This window comes from Gymnogyps californianus, chromosome 24, assembly GCF_018139145.2.
Source record: "Gymnogyps californianus isolate 813 chromosome 24, ASM1813914v2, whole genome shotgun sequence".
Lineage (NCBI taxonomy): Eukaryota > Metazoa > Chordata > Aves > Accipitriformes > Cathartidae > Gymnogyps > Gymnogyps californianus.
This window is the reverse complement of record NC_059494.1, coordinates 1,808,046-1,834,839: the sequence shown is the minus strand read 5'-3', so window position 1 is coordinate 1,834,839 and position 26,794 is coordinate 1,808,046. Positions and strand designations below refer to the sequence as shown.

General features: G+C 66.1%; 2 protein-coding genes across 2 annotated transcripts; both read left to right on the top strand.

Moving 5' to 3' along the window:
* Window positions 1–7,157: 7,157 nt before the first annotated feature.
* Window positions 7,158–9,587, top strand: GDF15 (growth differentiation factor 15). Its single transcript, XM_050910691.1, has 2 exons — window positions 7,158–7,513; window positions 8,245–9,587. The coding sequence occupies exons 1-2, from the start codon at window positions 7,201–7,203 to the stop codon at window positions 9,072–9,074; spliced, it is 1,143 nt and encodes a 380-aa protein (XP_050766648.1). The 5' UTR covers window positions 7,158–7,200; the 3' UTR covers window positions 9,075–9,587.
* A 5,602-nt stretch (window positions 9,588–15,189) lies between these two features.
* Window positions 15,190–26,569, top strand: SSBP4 (single stranded DNA binding protein 4). The gene is given in 20 exon segments (XM_050910690.1): window positions 15,190–15,245; window positions 16,318–16,390; window positions 16,575–16,636; window positions 17,759–17,843; window positions 21,757–21,846; window positions 22,752–22,813; window positions 22,815–22,833; window positions 23,004–23,063; window positions 23,211–23,280; window positions 23,389–23,459; window positions 24,106–24,126; window positions 24,128–24,174; window positions 24,300–24,345; window positions 24,449–24,484; window positions 24,583–24,637; window positions 24,764–24,834; window positions 24,933–25,011; window positions 25,270–25,298; window positions 26,104–26,205; window positions 26,466–26,569. Coding segments are annotated over 20 exon segments (1,164 nt in total). The 3' UTR covers window positions 26,496–26,569.
* The last annotated feature ends 225 nt before the right edge of the window (window positions 26,570–26,794 follow it).

Sequence of the window (26,794 nt, the reverse complement as noted above, 5' to 3'; positions counted from 1 at the left end):
TGCACAGCTTCACCTGGGTGCTGGACCGGGGACAGCCTGAAGGTACAACACTGCAACAGCTTCAGCTTGGTCCTGGGGGGCTTCTTGCGGTCCTGACTTTCCCCAGCTCTGGTGTTGCAGGGGTGGGAGGAAAGGAGGCGTCACCGGTGACGGAACAGCGTCAGGTCCCCGCGACACGAGTGGCGGTTGCACCAAGGATGTCGGTGATTCAGCGTTCACCCCTTGCCAGCCGCTCCACCGGCTACAGGCGGAGCGGGTTGGATGTCGTATTTAATACCGCGAGGCACGGCTTTGCTAAGACCGAGGGCTAAAGCCTGCCCCTGGTAAAGCCCAGAGCCAGCCCAGCGTACCGAGGTGGGACAGGGCTCGGGGAGGTCACACAGTGGTCCTAGCCCAAAAGCTGGGCTGTGAGGACTTACCCAGCCCCTGGTCTGGAGAGTTAACGGCGGTTTGTGGCTGGAGGGGGGATCAGAAAGGAAAACTTTACCGTTCTTTTTGAATCTCTGCTTTTTCTCTGTCTTTTTTGATGTCCTAGCTCTGGGAACGTTTTTTTCCTGGTGATCTCATTGAGTTGTCCAGCCTTTTCTTTGGAGTTGGAGCGCTGTGTTGTTCTCCTGCTTTTATTATGCTCGCTGATACCCAGCGTGTGACAGGCACCGGGGAGGTTCGAGATCTTCCTCAAAGGTGAGCCTGCTCCCTGGAGAGGACACGGGCTCTCCCGTGAGCCAGCCCCCGATGAAATCACTCTCATTTCAATTCGCTTTATAAGGTGATAAGCTTTTCCTGCAAGGTGGTGTTTCCAGAGTGATGTCATGCTGTTGGGTAAGCCATGTGTTGATGAGGTCGTTTTGCAACCAGAACTCTCCGGAGGGAGAGATCGAAGGTTTCACTGGTCGGTGGCGAGGAAGCTCATCACAGAGCATCCCGCTCGGGTTTCTTGGATGCAGATCCAGAGAGCCGGGGAGGAGATCTCTTCGGTGGACTGGCTCCTCGTAGATCTTAATTCTTTCTTGTAACAGCCTGCTCTGCTCCCCCTCTTTTCTTCCTCCCCTACTCCTCAAGCCCTCCAAACCCTTCGTAAATGAGGTGGGATTTTTGGGCAGCGTCCATCTGGCAGGCTGCTCGCCCTCCGCGTTTTCCCGGCTTGCAAATCAAAGCTGACCTCAAGCAAAGGTGCTGGAGAGCCCACCCTCTCTTACAGCCGCTGCTGAAGGGCTCCCCAGAGCTTCAATCAGAAACTCGCAGCTGCGGAGCTGGTGCCGGGGAATGGCTGGAATTTCCTGCCCGCTCCGAGCAGCCCTTGCTGCCTTCGGTGGAGGCATGTGCGGGCAGGTCTCAGGTCAGGGTTCGCTGCCTCTCGCACCCTGGGCTGGGTGGCTGGGGATGGACAGGCTCCCGGCACGGCGAAGAATTCCCGGTATGAGCTTTCCCATGCCAGGGATGATGCTCTAGCCGAGTATTTCCCCGTGCCGGGGCTCCTCACCGTGGCATTTCACCCATGCTTTTCTTTCCCTGCTGCTTGGAGGTACCTCATCGTCTGGCTCCAGCCTTCCAGGAGATATAAATGGATATTCACCACCTACCTCTGCTACGGGCTGGGGTTTTCTTGGCCGGTTCCCAACCAGCGTCACAGCTCAGGCCTGGGGGAAAGTCTCTTTTCGCTGCTCCTCTCCAGCTGCTTCCCGCTGCGGTGGATGCTCCGGTGCGGGAGCAGCGTGCCCTGTGTACACAGCCCTTCCCTGAGTCATGCTCCGGTGACTAATTCCCTCCTGACAGGCACATGAAGCTTGGTCCATGCCTGGGTTCACAAATAAATACATTTATTTCTGCTGGAGGTTAGGCTAACAGCAACCTCGCCTAATCCTTCAGCAGCTGTCATTCTCATGCCTCATCCAAAATTGTGCCTTGCACTTAAAAAACCATCCAGACTCTTAAAATCCTACGGTTTTAAGGAGCTTTCTGGCTTGTCCTTCCCTTGTAGCATCTCCTGAGGCTTTCCCTTGTAAAAGAGATGCTGCTCTGGGATGTGCCTAGGTTAGATTTGATTTCCTTCATCTATTTTTCCTCCTCTGCTCTGAAAAGCTTTTCGGGGGAAGGATTTAGAGCTCATCTGGGTCCCTCCTGAGCGCGGCTTGGAGCCTGCACGAAGGCAGGTCCCCGGTTAGAGCTGCAGCTTTCGCTCTGCCACTGCCTCGTGCTTCGCTTCCAGGCTCAGCGCCGCCGTCCCGAGGGAGCACGATGCTCCCGAAAACCTCGGCCTGGGGGTACCTGCTGGATCTAAAAATGGAGGCGAAGGGCTCTTTCAGCACGTCGGAGGGGCGAGACGCATCCCCCTTTGAACAGAAAGAGGCTCACACCATGGAAAAGCTTCTTTTTAAAGCTGCTGCTCAATAACCATCACTTCGATCCTGCCCAGGCTGAGCTTGTTGCCTGCTGCTTGTGCGGGTGATGCTCTCAAGGCATTATATCGTATTTATGGCTGCCGAAGGGGAAATACCATTGCAAGCTGTAAAGCGTCCTGGCCGGAGGACAGACCCTACCTGTAAATCCCTCTGTCCGGGGAATCCGTTCCGGGAAAGATGCTTGTTGCAAGCGGAGAACTTCCTCGTGCCGAAAGCATCGCTGCGAGGAAGGTGGTTGGGGCGGCGAGGGAGGATCTCTCGAGCGAGATTTCCATTTTTGGTGGTTGGATTGGAGGAATTTCCTGCACTGCCCGGGCCGAGGGGGCTGGGAATGCAAGTTAATCATTGACCGCGGGTGCAGTCGAGGCAGAAATGTCCAAGTGTCCACTTCGTCCAAGTGGAGCAGAAGTCTCATTCTTGGCAGATGCTGTAAACTTGCAACAAAGGAAGAAAAATGTGATTCCCGCCACAACAGGGCAAAAGCTGCTTTTCGCTCACCTGACCCATCCTGTTTGTCTTTTATTTAGAAATGTCTAAAGGTCAAGACAGCTTCCACTCTGTCAATTCATCATGACAGCAGCCAGCGCTGGGAAAACACGGGATATGGCTTTCCAAACATCCCAGGCTGGCAGCGGAGGGAGAGCCCTCGTCTCCCATCCCTCTGCACCCATTTCCAGACCTGAAATGAGACGGGATGGAACAAACCTTGCCCATGGTGTGACCGATGGACCACCTCAGAGGCCGGCTGAGTTCCTCCCCTTCACCGAGGGTTTTCTCACCCCGAATTACTCCTGGAAGTGCTGAAGCTGCCTCCAACCACCAACTTCCCTAGAGACCAAGCCCTAAGGGCCGCTTGGAGCTTCACGTGGTGGCAGCAGATACGGGAAGCCCTGCTGCTCTTCCCTTCTTAGCCCTTGGCTGAAAAATACACCATGGGAAAGTATTCTCTACCTCGCTTGCAATAGTTTGCAGGAAATATCCCCCCTCCAGCATCCGACTTGCTCAACCCGAGTGGTTTCGGGGCGCACGGGAGGTCCCGTCGGTCACGGGGAGCCCCCAGCCCAACGCCGTTTGCCTTGCAGCGGGATGCTCTGGCTGATGGGATGCTCTAACCTCGCTCTGTCGGTCCCGGGGCTGATGCGCGCCCATTCTCGGGGTGGGCTCTGGCTTTTGTCGGAGGCTTTCGGCACCTTTTCGGGAGCCGCTTGCTCAACAGCTGCGAGGAACCGATAGACCTAAAATCTGGAGGGCAGCGCTTCCCCTCTTGCCGCTTGCGGTAACGAACGCTACAAAAATAACCGAGGTTTCCGCACGCACGCGCGGGCGAGCAGCCGCGGGGAAGTCCTGCGTTTTTCAGGGAATCGAAGCCCTCCGGAGCCCCCTCGTCTGCCCTCACCCCCACCAGCGCCCCGCTACCTGGGCTGGGGGGAGCTGCGGGGGGAGCAGAGCGGGGCCGGCTCCCCAGCCACGATCGCATCAAGTTGGGGAAGCCATTGCATTTGAGGAGCCACGAAGCCCCGGTTGCAGTGTTTGGGGCTTGTCCCCAGTCCTGCACGGTGCCGGGAGCTTCTCCGGTCCTGCTCAAAGCCCTGCTCGAGTTGGTTCGAGTTCAGGGCTGCGGCTGGCTTGCGTTTCATGGGGAAGTGACTAATGTTCATGTTGCCCTTCTTGTTTCTTTTGGCGTTTGATTTCAGCATTTGCAACGTGGCTTCTTTCCCTGGTGTTGGCTCAGCTGGGAGCCACGGGTGGCTCTGGGGACAGCAGCGAGCATCTGCCGTGTCCCCCACCATGCTCCCTGCCCACCACCTCTTGTCTGGAGATGGAGAGAAGGCAAAAAGATGATTTACATCTTTCCAGGCTGAGCAGTGCACGCTCTGAGCTTTTCCTGAGCTTTCTAGCAGCCTTTCCAGCCGCTGGCCTCCATGTGATGCTTTAATCACCAAAACTCCCAGTTTCTCTCCTGCTCGTTGCATGCGGAGGAGCGACAGCACCGGGGCATCAGCTCCTCCTCACCCTCGGCCCCTGTCTCGGCCCCTCCGAGGTCCGGGAGTCCCCGACCCCCAGTAATCCCATGGCCAAGCTCTCCTATTAATCGCTACTCTAGATCCGTGCCAGGTAGGTGAGAGCTGCGCTGTGGTTGTACCTTGCCGAGGGATGCACATAGGATGCATGAACCGGAGAGGAACCTGCATCCCGCTGGGAAGAGGCATTGGATAAATCTGACCTTCTGATGCAAAAGACGATGTGCTAACGGCCCAGCAAGGACCGGAGGAAACGTGGGATGCTGTTTATGCACGGAGCTGAGGCTGTGCAATCGCATCTTGCAAACTGGTGAGGACACGCTGGGACATTTCATAACAGGTCACTCGGCATTCACAACCGCTGCTCTTAAAACACAAGTTTTATGGCTGTTGCTGGACTGTAAATCTCCGACTTCCACGGCTGGCGCCTTTCGGGGGAAAACATCCGGCTTCGGCAAACTTTGATGCTCTCCGAGCGCGAGCCACCGTGCGTCACTCGTGGATGGGGCTCGTACCACGCAACGTGCCTACGGTTAGAAATTTCATTGCAAAAGCAATGAATTCAGGATTTAGAGGTTTGCCGGATCTTGCTCAAGGGCCGGGCAATGTGATTGCTGGTGGGTCAGGGCCTCTTCCTGCGCCCGGACACGCTGCGTGGCTCCGATTTGGCTTTGGACGAGCGCGTTTGGCACCTTGCAGATGGTGGAGGGTGCTGGTGGCCGGGCTGGTGCCTGCCGGGGACCCGGAGATGTTCGGGGCGGAGGGGGTGGCGTGGGGGTTCTGCCCCGGGGTGTTACCCGGAGGTTTGTGGTCCTCCTGGGGTGATGCGTCCTCTCCCTTCTTCCTTGAATTGGGAAGGGCTGAAGGGTTGCAATCACTCCAGCTGAGAAAATCCCCAGGAGAGGGGATCACAGGGGGGCACGGTGCTCCCGGGAACTCCCTAAGGATCCCACAGCTCCAGCTGGAATGAAAGCACCTGCTGAGGAGCCAGCGCCTGGACCACCTCCCATGGGACGATGCTCTGGGGGGAGGCTCATCCGAGCACGTTCCCTGTCCGGCTGCTGGAGGGATGGGTGACGTGCCACCCACGGCAGCAGCAGGACAGTGCCCAACTCGGCATGGGACGAAGCACTCGAGATAAACCTGGCCCTGAGGTTTCCCTGTGAGCCACACATGGGGTTTCTTTCCAAGCTGGAGGCTCCGGGCAGAGAAAGGCAGCGTGAAATGGTGCGAGGTCTGTGGGTGCTCCTCCTGCCCCCTCTTCATCCGTCTCTCTGCAAGGACAGATCCAGAGCAGGGCAGAGGAGCCGGAGCTGGGGCAATCCCCTGCATGTGACACGGCTCATGCTGACAAACTTCTCCTTTCACGTGTTTTAGGGTGAAACATTTGGTCTCGGTTTTGCCTCAGGCAACCCCTTGAGAAACTGGGTGAGAAAGGCAGGAGTAAGGCTGGAGCCGTCTCCCGAGGAGGAGCAGAGGATGAACATCCGTAAATCATGGGATTACTGTAAGCACGTTCATCCCGTGGCGGGAGCGCAGTTAAAGACCAGGCGTTTGGCTCGACTTCAGGACGTTTGGGAATGGCCTCGCCTGCCCCGGCCGGCGCCGGGGGGGGGACGACGTGCCCATTGCCTCATCCGACCGGGAATTTCTCATCCCTCTGCTCACGTTTTTTGGTCAAAGCATCCCTTAGGAGAAGGCGAGAGACGGGTGGTCCCGTGCTGGCCTGGGTGGCTTGTTCCCACCAAGGGTTTTTTCTTCCCCGGCACGTGGGCAGCCCCGGTCTGGCACGGCGCTTCCCACCGCACGTGGCCCCGCTGGATCCGTGCCACCCTGGTGTGCCCGGCTCCATCCCGACCGTCTTCAGGCTGCTCAGGGATGATGTAACCCCAGCCACCGTTGCTTCAGGAGGGACCGGACCCGGGGCAGAGTTGTCCCCCGGCCACACCTGCCACCGGCTGCACCAAGGAGCCGCTGCCACGAGCCGGGCTGCGGTGTCGTCAGCCGGTTTGGTAGGACAAGGTTCAACGCTGATCCGCTCCTTCTTCCGTGCACATGCCGGCACAAGCCGGGCTACCCGACCACCACTTCCCTGCTCTGCTTCTGCTTCGGAGCGGATTTAGGGAACGGGCTGCGTGCCTGGCTCAGCCCCGTGCCATAACGGGGACCCGTGTGCCAACGGGGACCGGCGCGAGATGAAGGGCAGAGGCGGCAGCCGAGGATGCAGGGATGGACAAGCCGCGCCATGATGCTGCCCGCAGCGCTCGCCTGCCTGCACATCATCCTCTCTCCATCACCCCCCGCCACCCACTCTGCCACCGCCGAGGCCGTCGGACGTTGCCCACGGCCGCTTGCCCTCGCTGACGGGGCAGGGGAGGTGAGGGGGATCTCCCCGGCCGTGAGCTGGCACGGCGATCCGTGGGGAAAACGGAAGGTGGAGAGGAAGTATTTGTGTCTGAGAAAAAGTATTACATATTTTTCATCTCCACAGCTGCAAACCAGCTTGCAAATCACCCGACTCCAGCACCATCAGAGCTCCCGTACGAAATCCCAGGCGGAGAGGAGAGATTCCTGCTGGGTGTTTACTCCGGCGTCACCCGCCGGCAGCCTGGGACGGGGAGGGGGGGACGGAGGGCGGGCAAAGTTCGGCTCCTATAAAGTCAGGTCTGGTCCACTTCATTCATTCCCCTGGCAGCATCGCCGGGAGCTGCACGTCCAGCCTTTGCGCAAGAGGTTTTGCAAATAAATCCCCCCCGGGATTGCCGGCTGCCTGCGCGATGCCGAGGGCGTTGCGGGATGTCGGGGCCGCCCTCACCTGCCTCCAGCTCCTGCTGCTTCTCGCCGGCGTGGAGCTGAGGCCCCACGCGTGGGACGAGGACAGGCTCCAGCTGGAAGCCATCAAAAAGGGGATCCTGGAGCGATTGAGGATGCCCGCTCCACCCGTGATCCGGCACCGGCTGGACCAGGAGAGCATCCGGAGAGCGCAGCGGCTGTACCAGCAGAAAGTGGCTGAGCTGACGGGGAACCGGAGCCGGGAGGAGGAGGGAGCTGTGCCCGGGACCGGGCGCCTGCATCGCCTGACCCCCACACGTAAGTGGCCGCGGCTCCGCACGCATCCCGTGACCCTCGTCCCCCCGGGCACACACGCGTGTGTCCCCCAACGTGTGCCCGCTTGGGCACGTCAGCCCGGCTGCCTCGGCGTGTGCCGGGACATGACTGGGCATGAATCGCGGTGGCCGTGGTCATCCTTATCCCAACTGCTTCCCTTGCGCTGGCAGTGGGGAGGAGCCGCCGTTTGAGCTGTTTTGCTTAAAAACACAAAACCCGGGAAATCTGGGATGAAAGCTTTGATCAGCAGTGCAGCGGGTGCTCGGAGCGGGCTTCGAGATGGCTTGGGGTGAGCGGAGGGGAGGCAGGGAGGTGCCGTCCCTTGAGCCCCAGCTTGAGCCCCCGTTTGGGGTTTTATCTGGCTGTAGGGTAATTTAGGGAAATATTCAGCTCCTGCTGCTTCAGCTGGGGGGGGGGGGGGGACAGACGGGACGTGGGGTGGGGGTCACCCCGAGGGGTCCTGGGGCACCTGCTCCGGCACCAGCTGCCGCCCCTCAGTGAGACTCTCCGACTGGGGGGGTCCCTGGAGACGGTTGGTCCCGAGTGATCTGGGGATGAGGATGGGGCCGAATCTCCCTGGCCTCAGCATCCCTTGGGATTTGGGTGATTCCTTGGAGAAGGCGGTTTGGCTGCCCGACAGGAACTGGTCACGAGCCTTGCCTGGTGGGGTGGATTGCCGGCTCTTACATCAGCTGTCTTCCTTGTCCCCGCAGTGCTGCGCTGGCCGGACATCCCCCGGGGACAGCAGGACCCCCGGGGACAGCAGGACCCCCAGGGAGACCAGGACCTCCAGGGAGACCAGGACCCCTGTGGTCCCTACCGCTACCATCTCCTCCTCTCCCGCACCGAGGCTTTCCACCGGCAGCTCCGGGTGATGCAGGCGGAGCTGAAGCTCTTCAAGCAGTCGCTGGCATCCCCCGGCATGTCCCCTCTCGATGCCTCAGTGCCCCCCCGGGTCAGCATCTACATGCTAGGGGGGGCTCACGGGACCCCCCAGCTCCTGCGTAGCCAAGAGCTGGACCGCGATGCCCTGAGCCTGGACCTCACGGCGGCCATCCAGCCCTGGGCTGCCGGTCCCGAAGACACGCTGCGCCTGGAGCTGGCCTTCACGGCCGACGTCTCAGCCTTGCTGGCCACCTCGGGGGGCGAGACGCTGGTGCTGGAGGTGGAAACCCATGAGACCACGGGTCGGAGGGCCAGGAGAGCCCGGGGGCTGGAGGAGGAGTGCGGGAAGAGCGATGGGAAGTGTTGCCTCAAGTCGCTCAAGGTCTCCTTCCAGGACATCGGCTGGTCGGACTGGGTCATTGCCCCCAACAGCTACTACATGAGGTTCTGCGAAGGTTCCTGTCCCCACAACTACAAGCCAGCCAGCATGCACGCCCAGATCAAAGCCCGCATGCACTCCCTCTCCAAAGCCACCCCACCGCCCTGCTGCGTCCCCGCCGGCTACGACCCCATGGTGCTGATGCACTACGACGGCGAGGGCAGGCTGGTCTCCAGCCTCTTCGAGGACATGCTGGTCACCAAGTGCCACTGTGCCTGATGGCATCGCCGCCGCCTCGGACTGGGACCCATCACTGCCTGGATGGGACAGAGCCTGCCCGCCTCCCGGCAGCTCCGGCATCCCAAAAAACAGACCCAGTGGCACGAAGTGCCTCCACACCGGCCACGACTCCGCTGTCCGACTCAGCCCCGGGGGTCTCCGGTTGCGAACCCCACCTCCACAGGCCACAATAACTTATTCCCCCCTCTCTTCCCTTATTTAAAACTGTATTTTATTTGATGGGTGGATCCTTCCCACCGAGAGAGCCCGAACGGGCCGGGGTCGGTCTGTCCCCGGGTGGCCGCAGCCCACCCCATGTCTGAGCATCATCTCTTCTCTGCTTAGAGACTTATTTATACAACCCCCTTATTTATTGCTAACTTATTGTATTTTATAGCAAAATACCTTTTTTGGGTAAGTTTTTTTTGTGTGTGTGTGTGTATTTGTATTTTATATATTTCTAGAAAACAGAAATAATGTAATAAAGTAAATGAATAAAGTGATGGGAACGAGGATGCTGGCTGCTCCTCCCGCACAACCGGCTGGGGGTCTCTGCCTGAAGCCCCGCAGCGGGTCGCCTTCAGCCGGGGGTCCCACAGCTTGGACCCTCACCCCCTCCTCCGCAGGTGACCAGCCGGGAGCTGACTCCATATGAATTTGCCGGTAAATCCCTATGGCTTTCCGGGGCCGGGCCAGCCCCATTCCTGCCCTGCCAGCGGCTGCCGTGGCAGGTGAGTAATGCCTGGGCGATGCTCCCAGAGACCTTTGAGTTGTTTGTGTCCTTGAGATGGGTGCTGGGTGCAGCCTTGACCCCCCCGGGCAGGACATCCAGCCGGGATGTGGCCGCTGCCCCATTTCCAGGTCCCTCCAGCTGTGGGACCCTGTGGACACCGAGGGGTGGGGGAAACCCCAGCTCCCCTGGGCTCTGCCACCGCGGAGCTCGGTGGCACACACCGTGTTCCCGAGGGACTCGCCACAGCTGGATGGGGTGGCTCTGCTGGTCACAGCTCCTCTCTGTCCTGTCCCCTCGTCCAGCATGTCTTGGGGGTGTCCTGGGCTGCCCGGCCCCTTGGCAGCTCCCGATGGGGACCTGGGCTTGAGGAACGTGCGTTACGGGGACCTCCAGTCTGGGGATGTGGGCTTTGGCGACCAGGGCTTGAGGGACACAAGCTGTGGGGATCTCCACTCTGGGGACATGGACTTGAGGGACCTGGGCTTCAGCGACCTCCACTCTGGGGACCTGGGCCACAGTGACGTGGGCTCTGGGGACCTGTCCTTGAGGGTCTTGGTCCCTTGGGACCCCCTCTCTGGGGACACAGGCTCTGGGACCTGTCCTTGAGGGTCTTGGTCCCTTGGGACTCCCGCTCTGGGGACACGGGCTCTGGGGACGTCTGTGCGCTCTGGGGACCTGTCCTTGAGGGTCTTGGTCCCTTGGGACTCCCGCTCTGGGGACACGGGCTCTGGGGACCTGTCCTTGAGGGTGCTGGTCTCTTGGGACCCCTGCTCTGGGGACACGGGCTCTGGGGACCTGTCCTTGAGGGTCTTGGTCCTTGGGACTCCCTGCTCTGGGGACACAGGCTCTGGGGACCTGTCCTTGAGGGTGCTGGTCTCTTGGGACCCTGCTCTGGGGACACGGGCTCTGGGACCTGTCCTTGAGGTGCTGGTCTCTTGGGACCCCCGCTCTGGGGACACGGCTTTGGGAGCTCCAGGGACTTTCCCCAGGGACCTCCAGCCTCACGCAGCTCCTTCGGCTTAATGTTTACAGCCACCCCTGTGCTACCGACACCCCTTATCGGGGCTGCCAGTGCCATTAACAGATAACGCACTGCGGCTCTGCTCGGCTGGTGCCACCCCGCTGCTGCCGGAGGCTCGGACCCAGCCTGGGACCCTGCTTCCTGCCCAGGGCTCCCAGCAGACCACGAGCTACACAGTTAATTTAAGATAATTAAACCATTTAATGGGGCACGGTGGAGCATCACAAGGGTCGGAGCTCAGGGAGAGCCGGGGCAGGGAGCACCTGGACAAGCAATGGGGTCCCCATGACCCCATGCCGGTCCCCTCGGGGTGCACGACCTGGCAGTGCCGGGCTCGGGGATCTTGCCAGGAGTATTAAAAAAAAGGGGCTTTTGCTCTGTTCCCCAAACTGGCAGATTTAGCAGGAAAAGGGGGCGGGGTACAGGCGACAGCGGGGTTGGTCCCGGTGCCCGGATGTCCCCAACCGCCGGCACGTCCCCAAGCGCACGTGCACCCTGACACTCTCCATCGACAGCCGAAAGGGGAAGAGGAACCGGGCGCCGCGGTCACCCCACGGCCCCCTGCTCTGCCATATGGCCCCGGGGGGGCCCCCACACGTGTACCCGGCCAGGAAGGCTCCGGCGTGCCGGCTGCCGGCAGATGCTGCGCCGAGGCGTCCCTGTGGCCGGTGGCCACCGGCCCCAGGAGGAAGCGCTGGCCCTCAGCCCTCGCCCTGCAGTGGGAACTGGGGCGAAGGAGGGGGCCGGGGCAGGGGGGATTAAAAATATCCCCCCCCTCCCCGCTCCGAGAGAGGCCTCCCTGGCAGGATGCGTGCGTGGGGACCGCACACGTCCCCATCCCAGCCGTGGGGAGACCCATGGAACCCACATCCATGGGGAGCGCCCATCCCCGTCCCCTCTGGGCTGGGGGGCCACCAGGGAAAGGCCGGGGGAGAAGCGTCGGTGGGAGCCAAAGCTTCACCCCCACAGCCCCCCCGGCCCCCCCCCAGCCCCTCACTGGTTGGGGATGATGTAGACGTTGTCCTCGCCGGGGTTGTGCGTGTTGGCGTAGATGGGCTGCTCCCCGGGGACGGCCTCGCTCTCCAGGAAATAGTCGTCGTCCACCGGGACCTGGGGGCTGGGGGGGGGGACACCAGAGGGGTGGCACCCGCCGCACCGTGCCGAGGCGATGGGGCGGGTCAGGGGGTGGCTGGTCCCCCACGGGCGAGCGAATGTCACGGGGTGGCTCTGGGGGTGCGGGTGGGGGGGGGAAAGGGCTCAGCCCCGGCAAGCGCCTGGGCCTTGGGGATGGTGGGATGGGACAGCACGGGATGGCATGGGTGGCACTGCGTGGGGTGGCGTGGGATGGGGTGGCATGGGATGGGGTGGCATGGGATGGCATGCGTGGGACTGAACAGCATGGCACCAGGCAGCATGGCACAGCATGGGATGGGATGGGATGGGATGGGATGGGATGGGGTGGGATGGGATGGGATAGGATGGCACGGCATGGCATGGCACAGGATGGGATGGGATGGAATGGGATGAAACGACGTGGCACGGTACAGCACAGCAGGGGAGCGGATGGGACATGCCCCGAGCAGCCGGTCCACGCGCCGGAGCCTCACCTGTACCGCTTCTCCTGCCATCCTGGTGTCCAGCCCCGCGCAGGCAGCCGGGACGGCGCAGGGGCTTACGAAGATGTTCTCATAGTCCGGCGCGGCAGCAGCGGCATCGGCAGTGCCGATCTCAGCGGCCCGGCTGATGTAGCGGGGCTGCCCGTGGGTCACGGTAGGCTCCCGCTTACTCCACCCCGCGCTGGCAGCAGCAGCGGCGGCCACTTTCCTCCGCCGGTAGCAAACCACGGCGACAACCACCAGCAGTATGGCCACCACGCCGGCAGCCCCGGCCAAGCCGGCCACCAGCCCCACACTGCTCTGGCATTCCCAGGCGTGAAAATCGGTGACGTTGAAGAAATCACGGTGGGACGTGAGGCAGCGGCACTGGGGCACGGTGCACTCCGGCCGGGAGCAGGTGCAGGGTGCCAGGACGCTGCCCACCACGTCGCAGCGGCACGGCACGGCCAGGAGGCGCAGGCTGGCCTGGAAGGCGGTGGGGGGCACGGCGGGCAGGGGGTTACCCTCCAGCCGCAGACTCTGCAGAGCCGTGGCATTGGTGAAGAAACCGGCGGGCAGCTCCCGCAGCCGGTTGTGCTGCAGCTGGAGATGCCGCAGCCCCCGCGCTTGGCTCAGGAAGGCGGCCGGCAGCTCCCGCAGCCGGTTGTACGACAGGTCCAGCTCCTTCAGCCCCGGCCCGACGCGGGATGAGGGGCTCAGGGCATCGATGCCGTTATGGCTCAGCCGTAACCGGCTCTGCTGCTGGAAGGGGCCCCAGTCCAGCTCGGCACATTGATGGCTGCTGTTGGTCAAATCCAGCTCGGCGGGGGCGTCCGGCGGCACGGTGAAGCAGGGGGATGACGGGGCCGCGGGGCGCAGCAGCAGCAGCAGCATTAGGGGGGCTGCAGGGTGCCCCATGGCCTCTCCACCCCGCCGGGCGCCTGGGTGGGAAACGGGGGGGTCAGCAAGACCTGCTTGAGCGGACCCCCATTCCCGCTGAGCGTGCCGGTTTCCCCCTCCCAGTGCAAACCAGCGCAGCCCAGTCTGGCACCCACCTGGCTCCCTCTCTCCCCAGGCAGGGCAGCACCCAGGGGTCCCGGCGGGTGGTTTTGTGCCCCCACCCAGCCCCAGCACCCCGACTCGCCTGCGCTCCGGCCGCCTCTCTGCCTGGCGCAGGCAGGGGCACGGGAAGAGGAACAGGCGGGTCCTGCTGTCCTGTGTCACCCTGCCAGGGCGTAGCTGGCCCCGGGGGGGGGCAGGGGGCAGCACCCCTAGCCTCAGCACCCCCCGGCCACCACCGGACCCCCTGGCCCTTTCCTAGGGTGCTGCAGGGCTCTGACCCCGGGTGCTGCAGCGGTGCTGCTCCCTGCCCGAGGGGCCTGGGTGCTGAGCAGCCCCACGGCCTCGCGCGTCGGCACCGGCTGGGTGACCCTAGCCCTGTGGCCCCGGTGTCCCCGGAGCACCCGAGCGGGCGGCTCCAACGGCCCCCCCCCGGGCACACGCGTGGGCACACATGGACATGCATGTGCACACGCTGCTGCACGCTTGCACGTGCACGTAGGTGCACACGTGCTGGGTGCTGACACACGCACCCCACGTAACGCTCGCCGGCACACCCGTGGACACGCACGCCCACCGGCAGCACGGACACGCGTGCACCGCTGCATGCACACGCGTGCACTGCCACGCGCGCGTGTGCACAATCGCGGTGCCCGGTGAAGCGGGGGGGGGGGATGTGTCAGGGTCTTAATGATGTGTTGGTGCAATTAACGCGGGGGCCCGGGGAGGGCGTGCGGGCAGGATCGGGTCCCTCGGTGTCCACCGCGTCCATGTCCGCCCCCTGGTGTCCGAGTCCCTCCGTGTCCACCCTCTCACATCCACGTCCCTGTGTCCACCGTGTCTGTGTCCATCCCCTCGTGTCAGCGTCCATGCACGTCCACCCCTCGCATCCATGTCCCTCTGTGTCCCCCCCCGTGTCCGAGTCCCTATATGCCCACCCCCTTGCATCTGTGTCCGCCCCCTCGTGTCCGTGTCCCGCCCCCTCGTGTCCCCTCCCCGTGTCCGTGTCCCTGCTCTGTGTCCACCCCCTCGCGTCCGTGTCCACCCCTCGTGTCCGTGTCCCTCCGTCCACCCCCTCGCATCCTTGTCCACCCTCTCATGTCCGTGCCCCTCTGTGATCACCGTGTCCCTATCCACCCCCTCGTGTCAGTGCCCCTCTATGCCCACCCCCTCGCGTCCGTGTCCCCCCCGTGTCCACCATCCCCGTGCCCACCATCCCCGTGCCCACCCCCCATCCTCCGCGTCCCTCCGTGTCCACCCCTCGCGTCCGTGTCCACCCTCTCACGCCCGTGTCCCTCTGTCTCCGTGTCCACCCCTCGTGTCACCGTCCTTCCACGCCCACCCTCTCGCGTCCGTGTCCCCCCGTCTCCACCATCTCCCTGCCCCTCCCCTCCCCCTCCCTCCCCTCCGCGCCCCCCTCTCTCCTCCACCCGTGTCCCCCGCCCCGCGTCCCCACCACATCCTCCGCGCTGCCATCGCCCTTTTAAGAGCGGCGGGCGCGGGCGGGGGGGGGGGGCGGCGTTGCTGGAACAGCCGCCGGGGGGAGGCGGCGGCGGCGCGGGGACCCCCGGCCCGGCGCGGCGGTTTCAAGCTCCCCGCGGGCGCGCGGCCGGAGCCGCCGGGGCCGGGGCCGGGGCCGGGATGGCGGCGGGGAACCGGGGCCGGGACCGGGGCCGCTGACAGCCGGTACCGCGCCGCCGCCCCAGTATGTACGCCAAGGGCAAGGGCTCCGGCGTGCCCTCGGACGGCCAGGCCCGCGAGAAGTGAGTGCGGCGGGGGCGGGCGCGGGCCGGGGGCGCGGAAGTTTGCCGGGGCGGCCGCCGGGGAGCGGGGACGGAGCGGGGGACGGGGGACGGGGTGGTGGTGAGGGGACGGGGGGGATCGGGGGCGGGCGGACCCCCGCGGCCCCGCCCCGCCGGGGCACACCGGCAGCCGCCGCGGGGCAGCGGGAGCCGTCGGGGCTCAGCCGGACACCGGGGCACTGGGAGCCGCGATGTCCCCGGGGCCACCGGGAGCCGCGATGTGCCTCGGTCCCTGCCATCCCCCGGGGCAAAGGGAGCTGGGATGCCCTCCCTGGTCCCTGCCATCCCCCGGGGCACCGGGAGCCGGGATGCTCCCCCGGGCATTGCCATCCCCCGGGGCACCGGCAGCGCGACCCGGCATCTCGGGCTGTGCCCGTCCCCGTCGTGCCCCCGGTGCTCGGGGCCACCGCTGTCCCTGGGGCACCTGCCGGAGCCGGGGGGCTGCACCCCGCGATGGTGTCCCCCCCCAAGCCCGGCCACCCCTGTGGGGTCCCCGCGGGTCCCGTTCCCCGTTGCCGGGGGGGTGATGGAGCACCGGAGACGGGTCCCCAGCGTCCCCCAGAAGGTCCCCGGCCAGGGGACACCCGCGGTGGCACTCGCCCCTCGGTCACATCCTGCGTGGGACGTGTCACCCATCCCTGACTCATCCCACCCACGGGAACCGGGAACCGGGGTGGCCACCCCGGTGATGGGGCTGGTTGCCGTGGAGAGGCGCCCGGTGTCACCAGTGGGACTCGGTGTCACCGTGATGCCCGTGGAGGTCCCCGTGCAGGGAGGTGACATCAACCCCCCCCTCGTTAATTCTGCACTTAGATCTGCATTTATTCGTTAAATAAACGGGGGCTCCATCCTGACTGCCCCCCCCGTGTCACTTGGGGTCCCCCTTTTCGGGGTCTGTCGGACGGGGCTGTCACCGTGCCGCTCCGGCGGTGACGGCGGGGGGGATGCTGTTGCCGAAGCGGGGGCACCCCGGGGGTGGGGGGTGGGTGGGGGGGCCGTGCCCAGCCCTGACACCCCGTCCCCGTCCCCGCAGGCTGGCGCTGTACGTCTACGAGTACTTGCTGCACGTGGGGGCCCAGAAATCGGCCCAGACCTTCTTGTCGGAGGTAAGAGAGGGGGGGGACACACAGCACCTCCCGGCCCCCCCCCTGTCCCCCCCATCCCACGGGCTTGGGGCCCTGCAGCCCCCGTGGCACCCTGAGCCCATCCCCGGGGTGTCAGGCCTGGTTAAGGCGATGCCTGACCTTCTCCCCCCCCCCCCCGCCACCAACCCCGTGCCCCTCTCCACAGATCCGATGGGAGAAGAACATCACGCTGGGCGAGCCCCCCGGCTTCCTGCACTCCTGGTGGTGGTGAGTCGGGGTGGGGGGGGGCCGGGAGCGGGGCTGGACCCCCCCCCCCCCCTCCCTTCCCACAGCGGTGGGGCTGGGATTGGGGCTGGGGGCTGCTCCCCCCCCCTCCCCCTGCTGCCGCCACATCACCTCGTACCCCATAAACCTGCCGCTCTGCTTTTCCCATCAGCGATTTCGGGGCCCCCCCCCCCCCGCCCCCCGCCCCCTCACATCCCGGCTACGCCCCAGCCCCCCCGCCCGGCCCCTCCAGATGGATCCAATTTGGCACCAAGCGTGGGGCAGGGAGGGGGTCCCAGCCCGGGGGCCGGACCCCCCGCACCCGGGAGGGCCCCAGCAGAGCACCCCGGGGGGGTGATGGTGATGCTGGGGGTTGAGGAGGGGGGGACGACCACACCCCATGGGTTGGCATCATGCCGGGGGTCTCGCCCCGGTGTGGCCATGCCGGGGGGGGGGGGGGCCTCAGTGGGGTGCAGGATGCGGCCGTGCCGGGCACCGCGGTGCCGCTACCACCGCATTTAGCCATTTCCAATAACTGATTAGTTGGTGATTTATTGGCGCGGGGGGGGGGGTTGGGGGGGGGGTCCACAGCGCCTTCCAGGCCCTTAACCCTCCCGCTGCCGGCACCTGGCCACTGCACCCCGAATCTGGGGGGCACCCAGAAGCAGTGCTGGCAGGGGACACACACACACACACGCACCCCACCAGCCCCTCCGCTGCCCCATACCCACCCCGGCACCCGAGGTGGGGGGGCGCGGGCGGTGGGACCCCCCCCCCCCCATCCCGCCCTGGGATGCTGCAGCCTGATGTAAAGTCCCAGGAATTTGGGCTCCGGCCGTAGCGACCGTTTCCAGGGAAAACAGGCGGCAGCGCCGGAGCTGGGAGGCCCCCGCCATGCCGGGACACACACGCGCGCAGCGCACACACACACACACACACACAGCACCGGCACCGCCCCCCCAACCCCACCGGCCATCAGTGACACGAGTGTGACCGGGCTCAGCCGGCGGTGGGGGGATGTGCCACGGGGCACGGCAGGCGAGGGCGGTGTTGGGGACGGGGATGCATCTCGGGGGGGGGTTCCTGACCCACTGTCCCGTGTCCCCCCCCCGCCACCGACTCCAGTGTCTTCTGGGACCTGTACTGTGCCGCTCCCGACCGCCGGGAAACCTGTGAGCACTCCAGCGAGGCCAAAGCCTTCCACGACTACGTGAGTACCGTGGTGCTGGGGGGGCTCTGTGCCCTGTCCCCCCCCTCCCAACCTTGCCACCCCCCCCCCTTGCCGGTGAGACCCCCGTGCCGAGGATGCCGGCGGTCCGGGGGTTAACGCCGGCTCTGCCAGCCCTGGCCTCGCCAGTGTGGGTGACCTATTTTGCAGGGCGGCGCGGGGGGGGTGGGTAATCCCTGGGGGCCTGGCTCAGCCCCCCCCCGGCCCCCCCTGCCACCCAGGGACCCCGGCATGCCCCGCTATGCCCATCCCCTGCCACCGACCCCACGGGGGACAGGGACCCCCAGATCCAGCCCCATCCCACGGACCCCTTCCTGTGGCATGGGCGAAGTAACGGCTCTCGCTTCCCAACCGGGGGGACCCCAGCGGGGTTGGGGTCCCCCCCTCCCTCACCCGCTGCCCCAGGGGTCACCACGGTCCTGGGGCTCAGTGGGACACCCCCCCCTCCGCCACCGGCAGCTCCGCTGCTTATCGGTGCCAGCCTTCGGCGAGTTAATCATTGGCACAGAGTCAACAGCTCCGGCTGCCCGTGTGCTGCAGGCAGGGCTGCAGGCAGGGCTGCAGGCAGGGGGGGGACACGATGGGACCTGGCGGGGGTGGCAGGAGGGGAACCAGGTCCTGGGGCGGTGGGGACCTGCTGGAGGGGGGATTGCGGGGGGCACCGTGCCCTGGGATTGGGGATGGTGCATGGTCCCGGGGGTGTGGGATGCGGGATGCTGTGGGATCCATGTTGCTAAGGGATGCGGGATGCTGTTGTGGTGTGCAGGATGCCACGGGATGCAGGAGGCCGTGGGATGCGGGATGCTGTGGGAGACACGGTGCCGTGCCGTGCGGGATGCTGTGGGATACACGGTGCTGTGCAATGGGGGGTGCTCTGGGGTACACGGTGCTGGGGGATGCAGGATGCTGCGGGATCCATGGTACCGTGGGATGCAGGATGCTGCGGGATCCATGGTACCGTGGGATGCAGGATGCGCGGGATCATGGTGTGGGAGCAGGATGCTGTGGGGTGCGTGGTGCCGTGGGATGCTGTGGGATGCGCAGTGCTCTGGCGGTCAGGCTGCTGTGGGATGCAGGAGGCCACGGGGCACACGTTGCCCCCGACCCTCTCCCCATCCTGCCAGAGTGGGGCTGGAGCTGCTCCCCCTTCTCCCCCCCCACCCCGGGTGCTCAGCACCCCACAGCAGCACCCAGCTTGGGGTGGGGGGTGACGACCACGCTGCCCTCCAGGACGCCCGTCACCGCTGCGGGGACAGCGGGTCCCCGTGGGTGTGCGTGGGCACGCGTGTGCCTGCGCCAGCACCGCGGGGGCTGCCGGGGCCGGGGCTGCAGCAGGGCCCCCCCCCCTCGCCGCCCCCGGCCCCCGGCGCTGCGCAGAGCTGATTTCCATGCTGGAATTAATGAGGCTGCCGGTGCGGTGACGCCGGGGACGCGGCGCGGGTCAGGCCACGTTGCCATGGCAGTGCTGCCTGGCAGGCAGAGCCGGGGTGCTGGGGACCGCTGGGGGGGAGCCCCCGCAGCCCCCGCACTGAACCCCGGCACGGCCGCATCCCCATCCCGGTGCCCGCCGGGTGTCATGGCCAAACCGGTACCCAGGGGGTGAATCAGGGCTCCCTGATGTGGAGCGGGTGCCCCTCGTCCTCCCATGGGTGCTGCTCAGCCAGCCCCCCCGGGGTGCATTGCGAACACCCCATGAGCATCAGGGCGATGGTGACCCCCACATCACCCGGGGGGGTCCGGCAGGGTCCGGCCTGCACGCGGCAGTGAGGAGGAGCGATGGCAGCCGCGGGGTCTGGGGTCCCCCTGGGGTGCAGCGGTGTGGGGATCCCCCAGCCTGTCCCCCCCCCCCCCATTTTCTCCCTCCTGACCTTGAGCCTGCAGGAGGAGCCGAAACTCCCCAACCTGTTGCCATGGCAACTCTGCTTTGCATCACTGAGTGACGAGGGGGCCGGGGGGGGGCCCCCCAATTCAGTCCCCCCCTTGTGGGGCTGGAGCTGGGGGGCAGCGCTGGCCCCACTGGAGTGCGGGTCAAGCACTGTCCCTGCGCCATGGGGCAGGAGAGTGGGGGGGTCCCCAAGAGGGGACAGGGCCTGCACCCTCCTCTGCCTTGGCTCTGTCCCCAGGGTGGGGGGCCAGCCTGTGCCCCCCTCCCCAGGCAAAGGCTGCCCTGCCGCCCGTGGGGCAGCTCTGCGGGTGCTGTATGGACCCCATGGCTGTGGGGTGATGCTGCTGCCATCTCACCCATCACCCCTCCCGGCACCCACCCCCCCCCGAGGTGATGGGGACCCCTTGGGGCAGCTGCTTGCTGGGGACCGGTCCCCCCCTGCCATGTCGGGGTGGGCGAGGGTGGGTGGGCACCGTGATGGGCTCCGTGGTGGGACCGTGGTGAGCTCCGTGGTGGGCTCTGTGATGGTTCCAGGGTGGGCACCATGGTGGGCTCCGTGGTGGGCTCCCTGATGGGCCCCGTGCTGGGCACACAAGCCCTGTGCCACCCCCATCACCCCAAACATCCCCGAGGTGTCCCCACCCCGCAGGGGGTCCCCACGCCTCACCCCGACCCCAGGGCCCCAGCTGGGGGGGGGGCACCATCCCCTACCACAACAGGGGCCGAGGGGTTAACAGAGAGGGATGCTGCGGGGGGGGGGAATGCAGGGCGCTGGGGGCGGTTTCGGGATGAAGGGGGGCTGCGCCTGCCACCCCAGTCCCCCCCAGTCCCCCCAGTCCCGTCCCCCCCCCGGGTGCTGTTGGTTTTGGCTGCCTGCACAGGCTCCCATTGTCTTGCAAATGGTCCCTGGGGCTGGGGAGTGCCTGGGGCCGGATCCTGCAGCTGGTAAATGAGGCTGGGGGCCCCCGGGACCCCCCCCCCCACCCTCAGCCCCCCGACCCCAGCAGGCGCTGGGCCCCAGCATGGCCACGCCGTGAGGTGGGGACCCCCAGCTGGGTGCCCCTGGGCACCCACTGTCACCCCTGTGCCTGGTGTCACCCGTGTCCCAGGCGTGACCCATGTACATGGCATGACCCGTGTCCCAGGCGTGACCCGTGTGCTGGCGTGACCCGTGTACATAGCGTGACCCATGTGCCCACCACGGGAGACCCCGGGGGTCTCACCCTCCCCAACCAGCATCCCATCCCCATTTCCACACCAGCAGCACCCATCGGCGCCCTGACCCCATCACCCATCAGTGGATGATGATGATGCCCCCCCCCTCCAAACGCAGCCGGGGCCCCCCTCTCCCCGCAGGGCTGGCAGCGGGCTTGGGGGGGGGGCCATGGGGCGGCGCGGGGCCCCCCGGGTGGAGGGGGCAGCGCGAGGTCCCCCCCCCTTCTCCTCCTCCTCCTCCCCTACAAATTGAAACCAGTTGTGGCAGAGGGGCCGAGCCGGAAAGCCGGCACATTCCTTCCCTTAACAGCTCCCCTCGGACGGGGCCGGCAGGCGAGTGGGGCCAGGGCCCCCTGCCCGCGCCCCCCAGCCCAGCCAGCCCCCCTGGGGTCCCCCCCGGGGCCAGCTGCAGCCCCCTGCCCCCCCCAGTTTGGCTGGGAGGGGAGCGTGCCGGGTTCTCCCCACGCTGCCCTCTTGCTCGCGCGGGGCGAGCTCGGCCGGCTCACTTGGCATTGCCACGCCGGCTCGGTTGCCCCGTGGCTGGTTGGGGACAGGGTGGCCCTGGGGCTGGAGGCAGATGGGACACGCTGGTGGCCCCAAGCTGTGAGGGTCAGCCAGCCCCGGTCCCCCCCCCTTCGGTGCTGCGGCACAGATGTACCAGGGATGGGGTGCAGCTGCGGAGCCCAGATCTGGCACTGCCTGCTCCCCCGTGGGGTGCCGGGGTGGCGGTGGGGGCCCTGCTGGGGGGGAAACCCCCCCCCCCCGCCCCGGTGCTGAGCTCTCCTTTCCCCACAGAGCGCGGCGGCGGCTCCCAGCCCGGTGATGGGGAACCTGCCCCCCGGTGACGGCATGCCGGGGGGGCCCATGCCCCCCGCCTTCTTTCAGGTACCAGCCTGCCTGCACCACGTCTTGGAGCTGTAACCCCCCCCTGCCTGCGCTGCCTGGGGGGACGGGAGGGCAGCTGCTGTGCGGGGGCTCGGTGGTCGTGGGGGGGTGTCATCCTGCTGCGTGTGCTTGTGCACACGTGAGCGTGCGTGTGTGAGCATGCATATGTGTGTATGCATGTGTTTGAGCTTGCTGGTGAGCGTGCATGTGTGAGAGCATGCATATGTGTGCGTGCATGTATGTGTGAGAGCATGCATATGTGTGCATGCATGTGTGTGAGCTTGCTTGTGCGTGAGCATTGCATGTGCGAGCATACCTGTGTGTGCATGCCCATGCGTGAGCATCGCGCGTTTGTGCTCCCAGCGTGGGGTGTGAGCGTGCACACGTGTCCTCGCAGAGCTCTGCGTGTGCATCTGAGCACTGCGTGTGTGTGTGTGTGTGTGTGTGCATGATGCAGGTGTGTGCACAGAGGGCTTGTGTGTGTGCGCATGGGCGCTGCATGTTTGCAAACACGTGTGTGAGCACCTGCGTGTGTGTGAGCACACGCGTGTGAGCCCATGTGCAAGCCAAGGCCCTTGCACACAGTGCTGGGGAACCCGGTTGTGCTTCCCCATGCCATGTGCAGGTGTGTGCATGCCCTTAGCGTGTGCACACGCCCAAGCCTTGCATGTGTGTGCAGCCGGGGGGGGGGTTACACGAGCCGGGGCCCCCCCACCCACAGCCAGACCACCCCCCCACACCTCCCACACACTCCCCTCCTCCCCGTGCTGCCCCCTCCCCACACCACCCCGGGCTGGGGCCAGCCCCTCACCCCCACCGGGGTGCCCCCCCCCCCCCGGGGGGGCCACTGCCCCCCCCCTCCCCAGGCCCCCCCCGCCCATAACCGTGTTTTATTTCTCTTGAAGGGACCTGCGGGCTCTCAGCCATCACCCCACGCCCAACCTCCGCCCACAACCCCGGTGCCCCCATGCTGGGCCGCACAGCCAGGTAAGGCTGGGCACAGCCCGGCAGCCCCCGGCCACCCACCCACCCACCCCCCCCAGCGCCCGCAGGAGTGCCCCAGCCCCCCCCCCCGGCCTCCCCCCCCCCAGGGTGATGCCACAGCCCCCCACCCCCCCAGCCCCGGCTCACTGCCCCCCCCGCTCCCTCTCTTGCAGCCCTTCATGTCCCCCCGCTACCCCGGCGGCCCCCGGCCCCCGCTCCGGATGCCGAACCAGGTGAAATGGTCGCGGACGGGACCCACCCCCAGACCCCCCCCCCCTAGACCCGCCCCCCCCACGCTGAAGTGGGTGCAGACCCCTCTGGGTGGGGGTCCCACAGCACCCTGACCCACTGTGTGTGTCCCCCCCCTCTTCCTTCCGCAGCCTCCCGTGGGTGTCCCCGGCTCCCAGCCGCTGCTGCCCAACGCCATGGATCCGGCCGCGCGGTCGCAGGGTGAGTTGGGGGGGGTCCCTGTCCCCATGTCATGTGTGTGTGTCCCCCCCCCAGGTCGGTGTGGGGGTGCTGTGGGGTCTCACACTTCCCCCCCCCCTCTTTGCACAGGGCATCCTGGCATGGGGGGCCCGATGCAGCGCATGAACCCCCCGCGAGGCATGGCCGGCATGGCCCCCCAGGTGAGGGGGGCACGGGGGGGGGGACAGGGACCGGGATGGGGACAGAAATAGGGATAGGGATGGGGTTGGGGACAGGGATACAGGGATAGGGATGGGATTGGGGACAGGGATACAGGGATGGGGACAGGGATACAGGGATGGGGATGGGAACAGGAAGATATGGATGAGGATGGGGTTGGGGACAGGGATGGGGACAGGGAGACGAGGGTGGGGACAGGGACTGGGATAGGGATGGGGCTGGGAATGGGGAGGGTGATGGGGTTGGGGATGGGGAGATTTGGAAACAGGGATGGGACTGGGGATGGGGATATAGGGATGGGAGTGAGTTTGGGACAGGGAGACATGGATGGGGACAGGGATGGGGTTGGGGATGGGGATATATGGATGGGAGTGAGTTTGGGGACAGGGAGACATGGATGGGGACAGGGATGGGGTTGGGGACAGGGATACAGGGATAGGAATGGGGTTGGGAACAAGGAGATATGGATGGGGACAGGGATGGTGACAGGAGACAGGGATGGGGAAGGGGATCAGGATGGGGATGGGGTTAGGGATGGGAACAGGGAGACGGGGACGGGGACAGGGACAGGGACAGGGTTAGGGACAGGGATGTCTGGCCCCTGCTGACCCCCTGCTCTCCCTGCAGACCTACGGCAGCGGGATGCGGCCCCCCCCCCAGCTCGCTGGCCGGTCCTGGCATGCCCGCCATGAACATGTAAGGCACCCGGCCCCCCCGTGCCCCCGCCCCGGAGCTGGGCAGAGGGAGCCGGATGGCCGCGCAGGGTGGGGGGAGCCCCGGGACCGGCAGGACCCCCCTCACCTCTCCCCGTTGCCTTCCAGGGGTCCTGGCGGCCGCGGGCCCTGGCCGAACCCCAACGCCAACTCCGTAAGTCAGGGGTGGGGGGGGGATACCGGGGGGGGGGAGACTGGGGCTGTGGGGGTGCTGGCTCCATGCCCCCCATGCTGACGCCCACTCTTGTTCCCCCCAGATCGCCTACTCCTCCTCGTCCCCTGGGAACTATGTGGTGAGTATCAGGGTGCACTCGCGGGGGGGCCATGCTGCAGGCAAACCTGCTGTGGACCCCCCCCCCAACTCGCCTCCTTCTTCTCCCCGTCCCCCCAGGGCCCTCCCGGGGGTGGTGGCCCCCCCGGCACCCCCATCCTGCCCAGCCCCGGAGGTGAGTGTCAGCAGGGAGCGGGACGGGATGAGGCGCAGGGGTGGGGGATGTTGGGGGGGGGGGCGGAATTTGGGGTGCCATGCTCACCTCCTCCAGTGTGTGTTGTGTGTGTCCCCCCCCCCCCAGACTCCACCAACTCCAGTGAGAACATGTACACCATGATGAACCCCATCGGGCCCGCGGGGAACAGGCCGAACGTGAGTGACGGGGATGGGGGGGACGGGGACAGGGATGGTGACGGGAGGGGGTCCCGCATTGCTCAGTGCCCCCCCCCCCCCCGCCCTTTCCCTTCCAGTTCCCGATGGGGCCCGGACCCGAGGGACCCATGGGTGGCATGAGCGCGATGGAGCCGCATCACATGAACGGATCCTTAGGTGGGTACCCCCACCCCAAACCCCCGCGGCCAAGGGGTGTCGTCTGTGTGTGTCCCCCCCCCCAGCACCCCCCCAGCCGGGCTGCGGCCGCATCCTGCGGTCCGTGAGCTCCATCTGCGGGCGGCCGGGCTCCGTGCAGGGCCCCGCTGCGGCTGGGGGGGGCGCGGGGGCAGCGGGGTGGCAGCGGGGGGGGGGAACACACACGACACACACGGATTTGGGGGGGGGGTCACTGACGCACTGCTGTCGTCCTTGCAGGCTCCGGGGACATGGACGGGCTGCCAAAGGTGAGTGTGGGGACCCTGAAACCCCGTGTGCTGGGACCCCTGTGGTGCTGGGACCCCCCCACCATGCACTGGGACCCCCGTGTGCTGGACCCCATTTATTGGGACCCCCATGCACTGGGACCCCTGTGCATGCGCAGACCCCGTAGTGCTGGGACCCCGTGCACCAGGACTCCATGTATGGGACCCCATTTATTGGGCCCCCCCATGCATTGGGACTCCCTCCATGCACTGGGACCCCCCCCACCCCATGCACCAGGACTCCATGCACTGGCACCCCATTTATTGGACCCCCTCCATGCGCCAGGACCCCATGCACTGGGACCCCATTTATTGGACCCCCTCCATGCACCAGGACCCCATGCACTGGGACCCCCCCCACCCCATGCACTGGGACCCCATTTATTGGACCCCCCCCATGCACTGGGATCTCCCCCCGCCACGTACTGGGACCCCATTTATTGGACCCCCTCCATGCACCAGGACCCTATGCACTGGGATCTCCCCCCCATGTACTGGGACCCCATTTATTGGACCCCCTCCATGCACCAGGACCCCATGCACTGGGATCCCCCCCATGCACTGGACCCATTTATGGCCCCCCCATGCACTGGGATCCCCCCCCCATGTACTAGGACCCCATTTATTGGACCCCCTCCATGCACCAGGACCCCATGCACTGGGATCCCCCCCCCCCATGCACTGGGACCCCATTTATTGGACCCCCCCCATGCACCGGGACCCCTTCTACACTGGGACCCCGCACCTTTCCCCCCTCCACTAACATTTTTCTTCCCCCCCCCCCCAGAGCTCCCCCAGTAACCTGGGGGCCCTGAGCAACCCCCCCGGCACCCCGCGGGACGACGCCGAGCTGAGCAGCAATTTCTTAAACCCCTTCCAAAGCGACAGCGTAAGGGACCCGGTGGGGACCCCGGGGACCCCCGGGGGGGCAGGCGGCGAGGGCGGGGGGCCCGGGGGGGGCGCGGCAGCCGGGGACGGGGGGGGTCGACAACAAAGTCCCCGTGGAGGACCCCCCCACGGCAGCGGGGGGTTCGCCTTGGCCGAGCGGCCGGGAGGCGTGAGGTGGGCGGTGTGGGGGGGCAGCGGTGTGTGCCCCCCCCCGGACCCCCCCCCACCCCGCTAACCCTCTGGTGTCTCCGCTCTCTCTAGTACTCGCCCAGCATGACAATGAGCGTGTGAGCCCAGCGCCGAGGCCGCCGACAGCCAGACGCCCACACACACCAGAGAAAAAATAATTAATAATAATTACCAACCCCCCCCCCCCAGCCGCCCCCCCCCCGCCCCCAAACACTAAACAAAAACAAAAAAAAAAATGCGGAAAAAATAATAATAATTAGAAATAAGTCATGCGACTTATTTACTGCCCACTCGCCCCCGGGGCAGGGACCACCCCAGCACTGGGACCCGACCCCCCCCCAGGGGTGGGGGCAGGCGCTGGGGTGGGGGTCTGACACCATGGGGGGGGAGCTGTTGTGGGG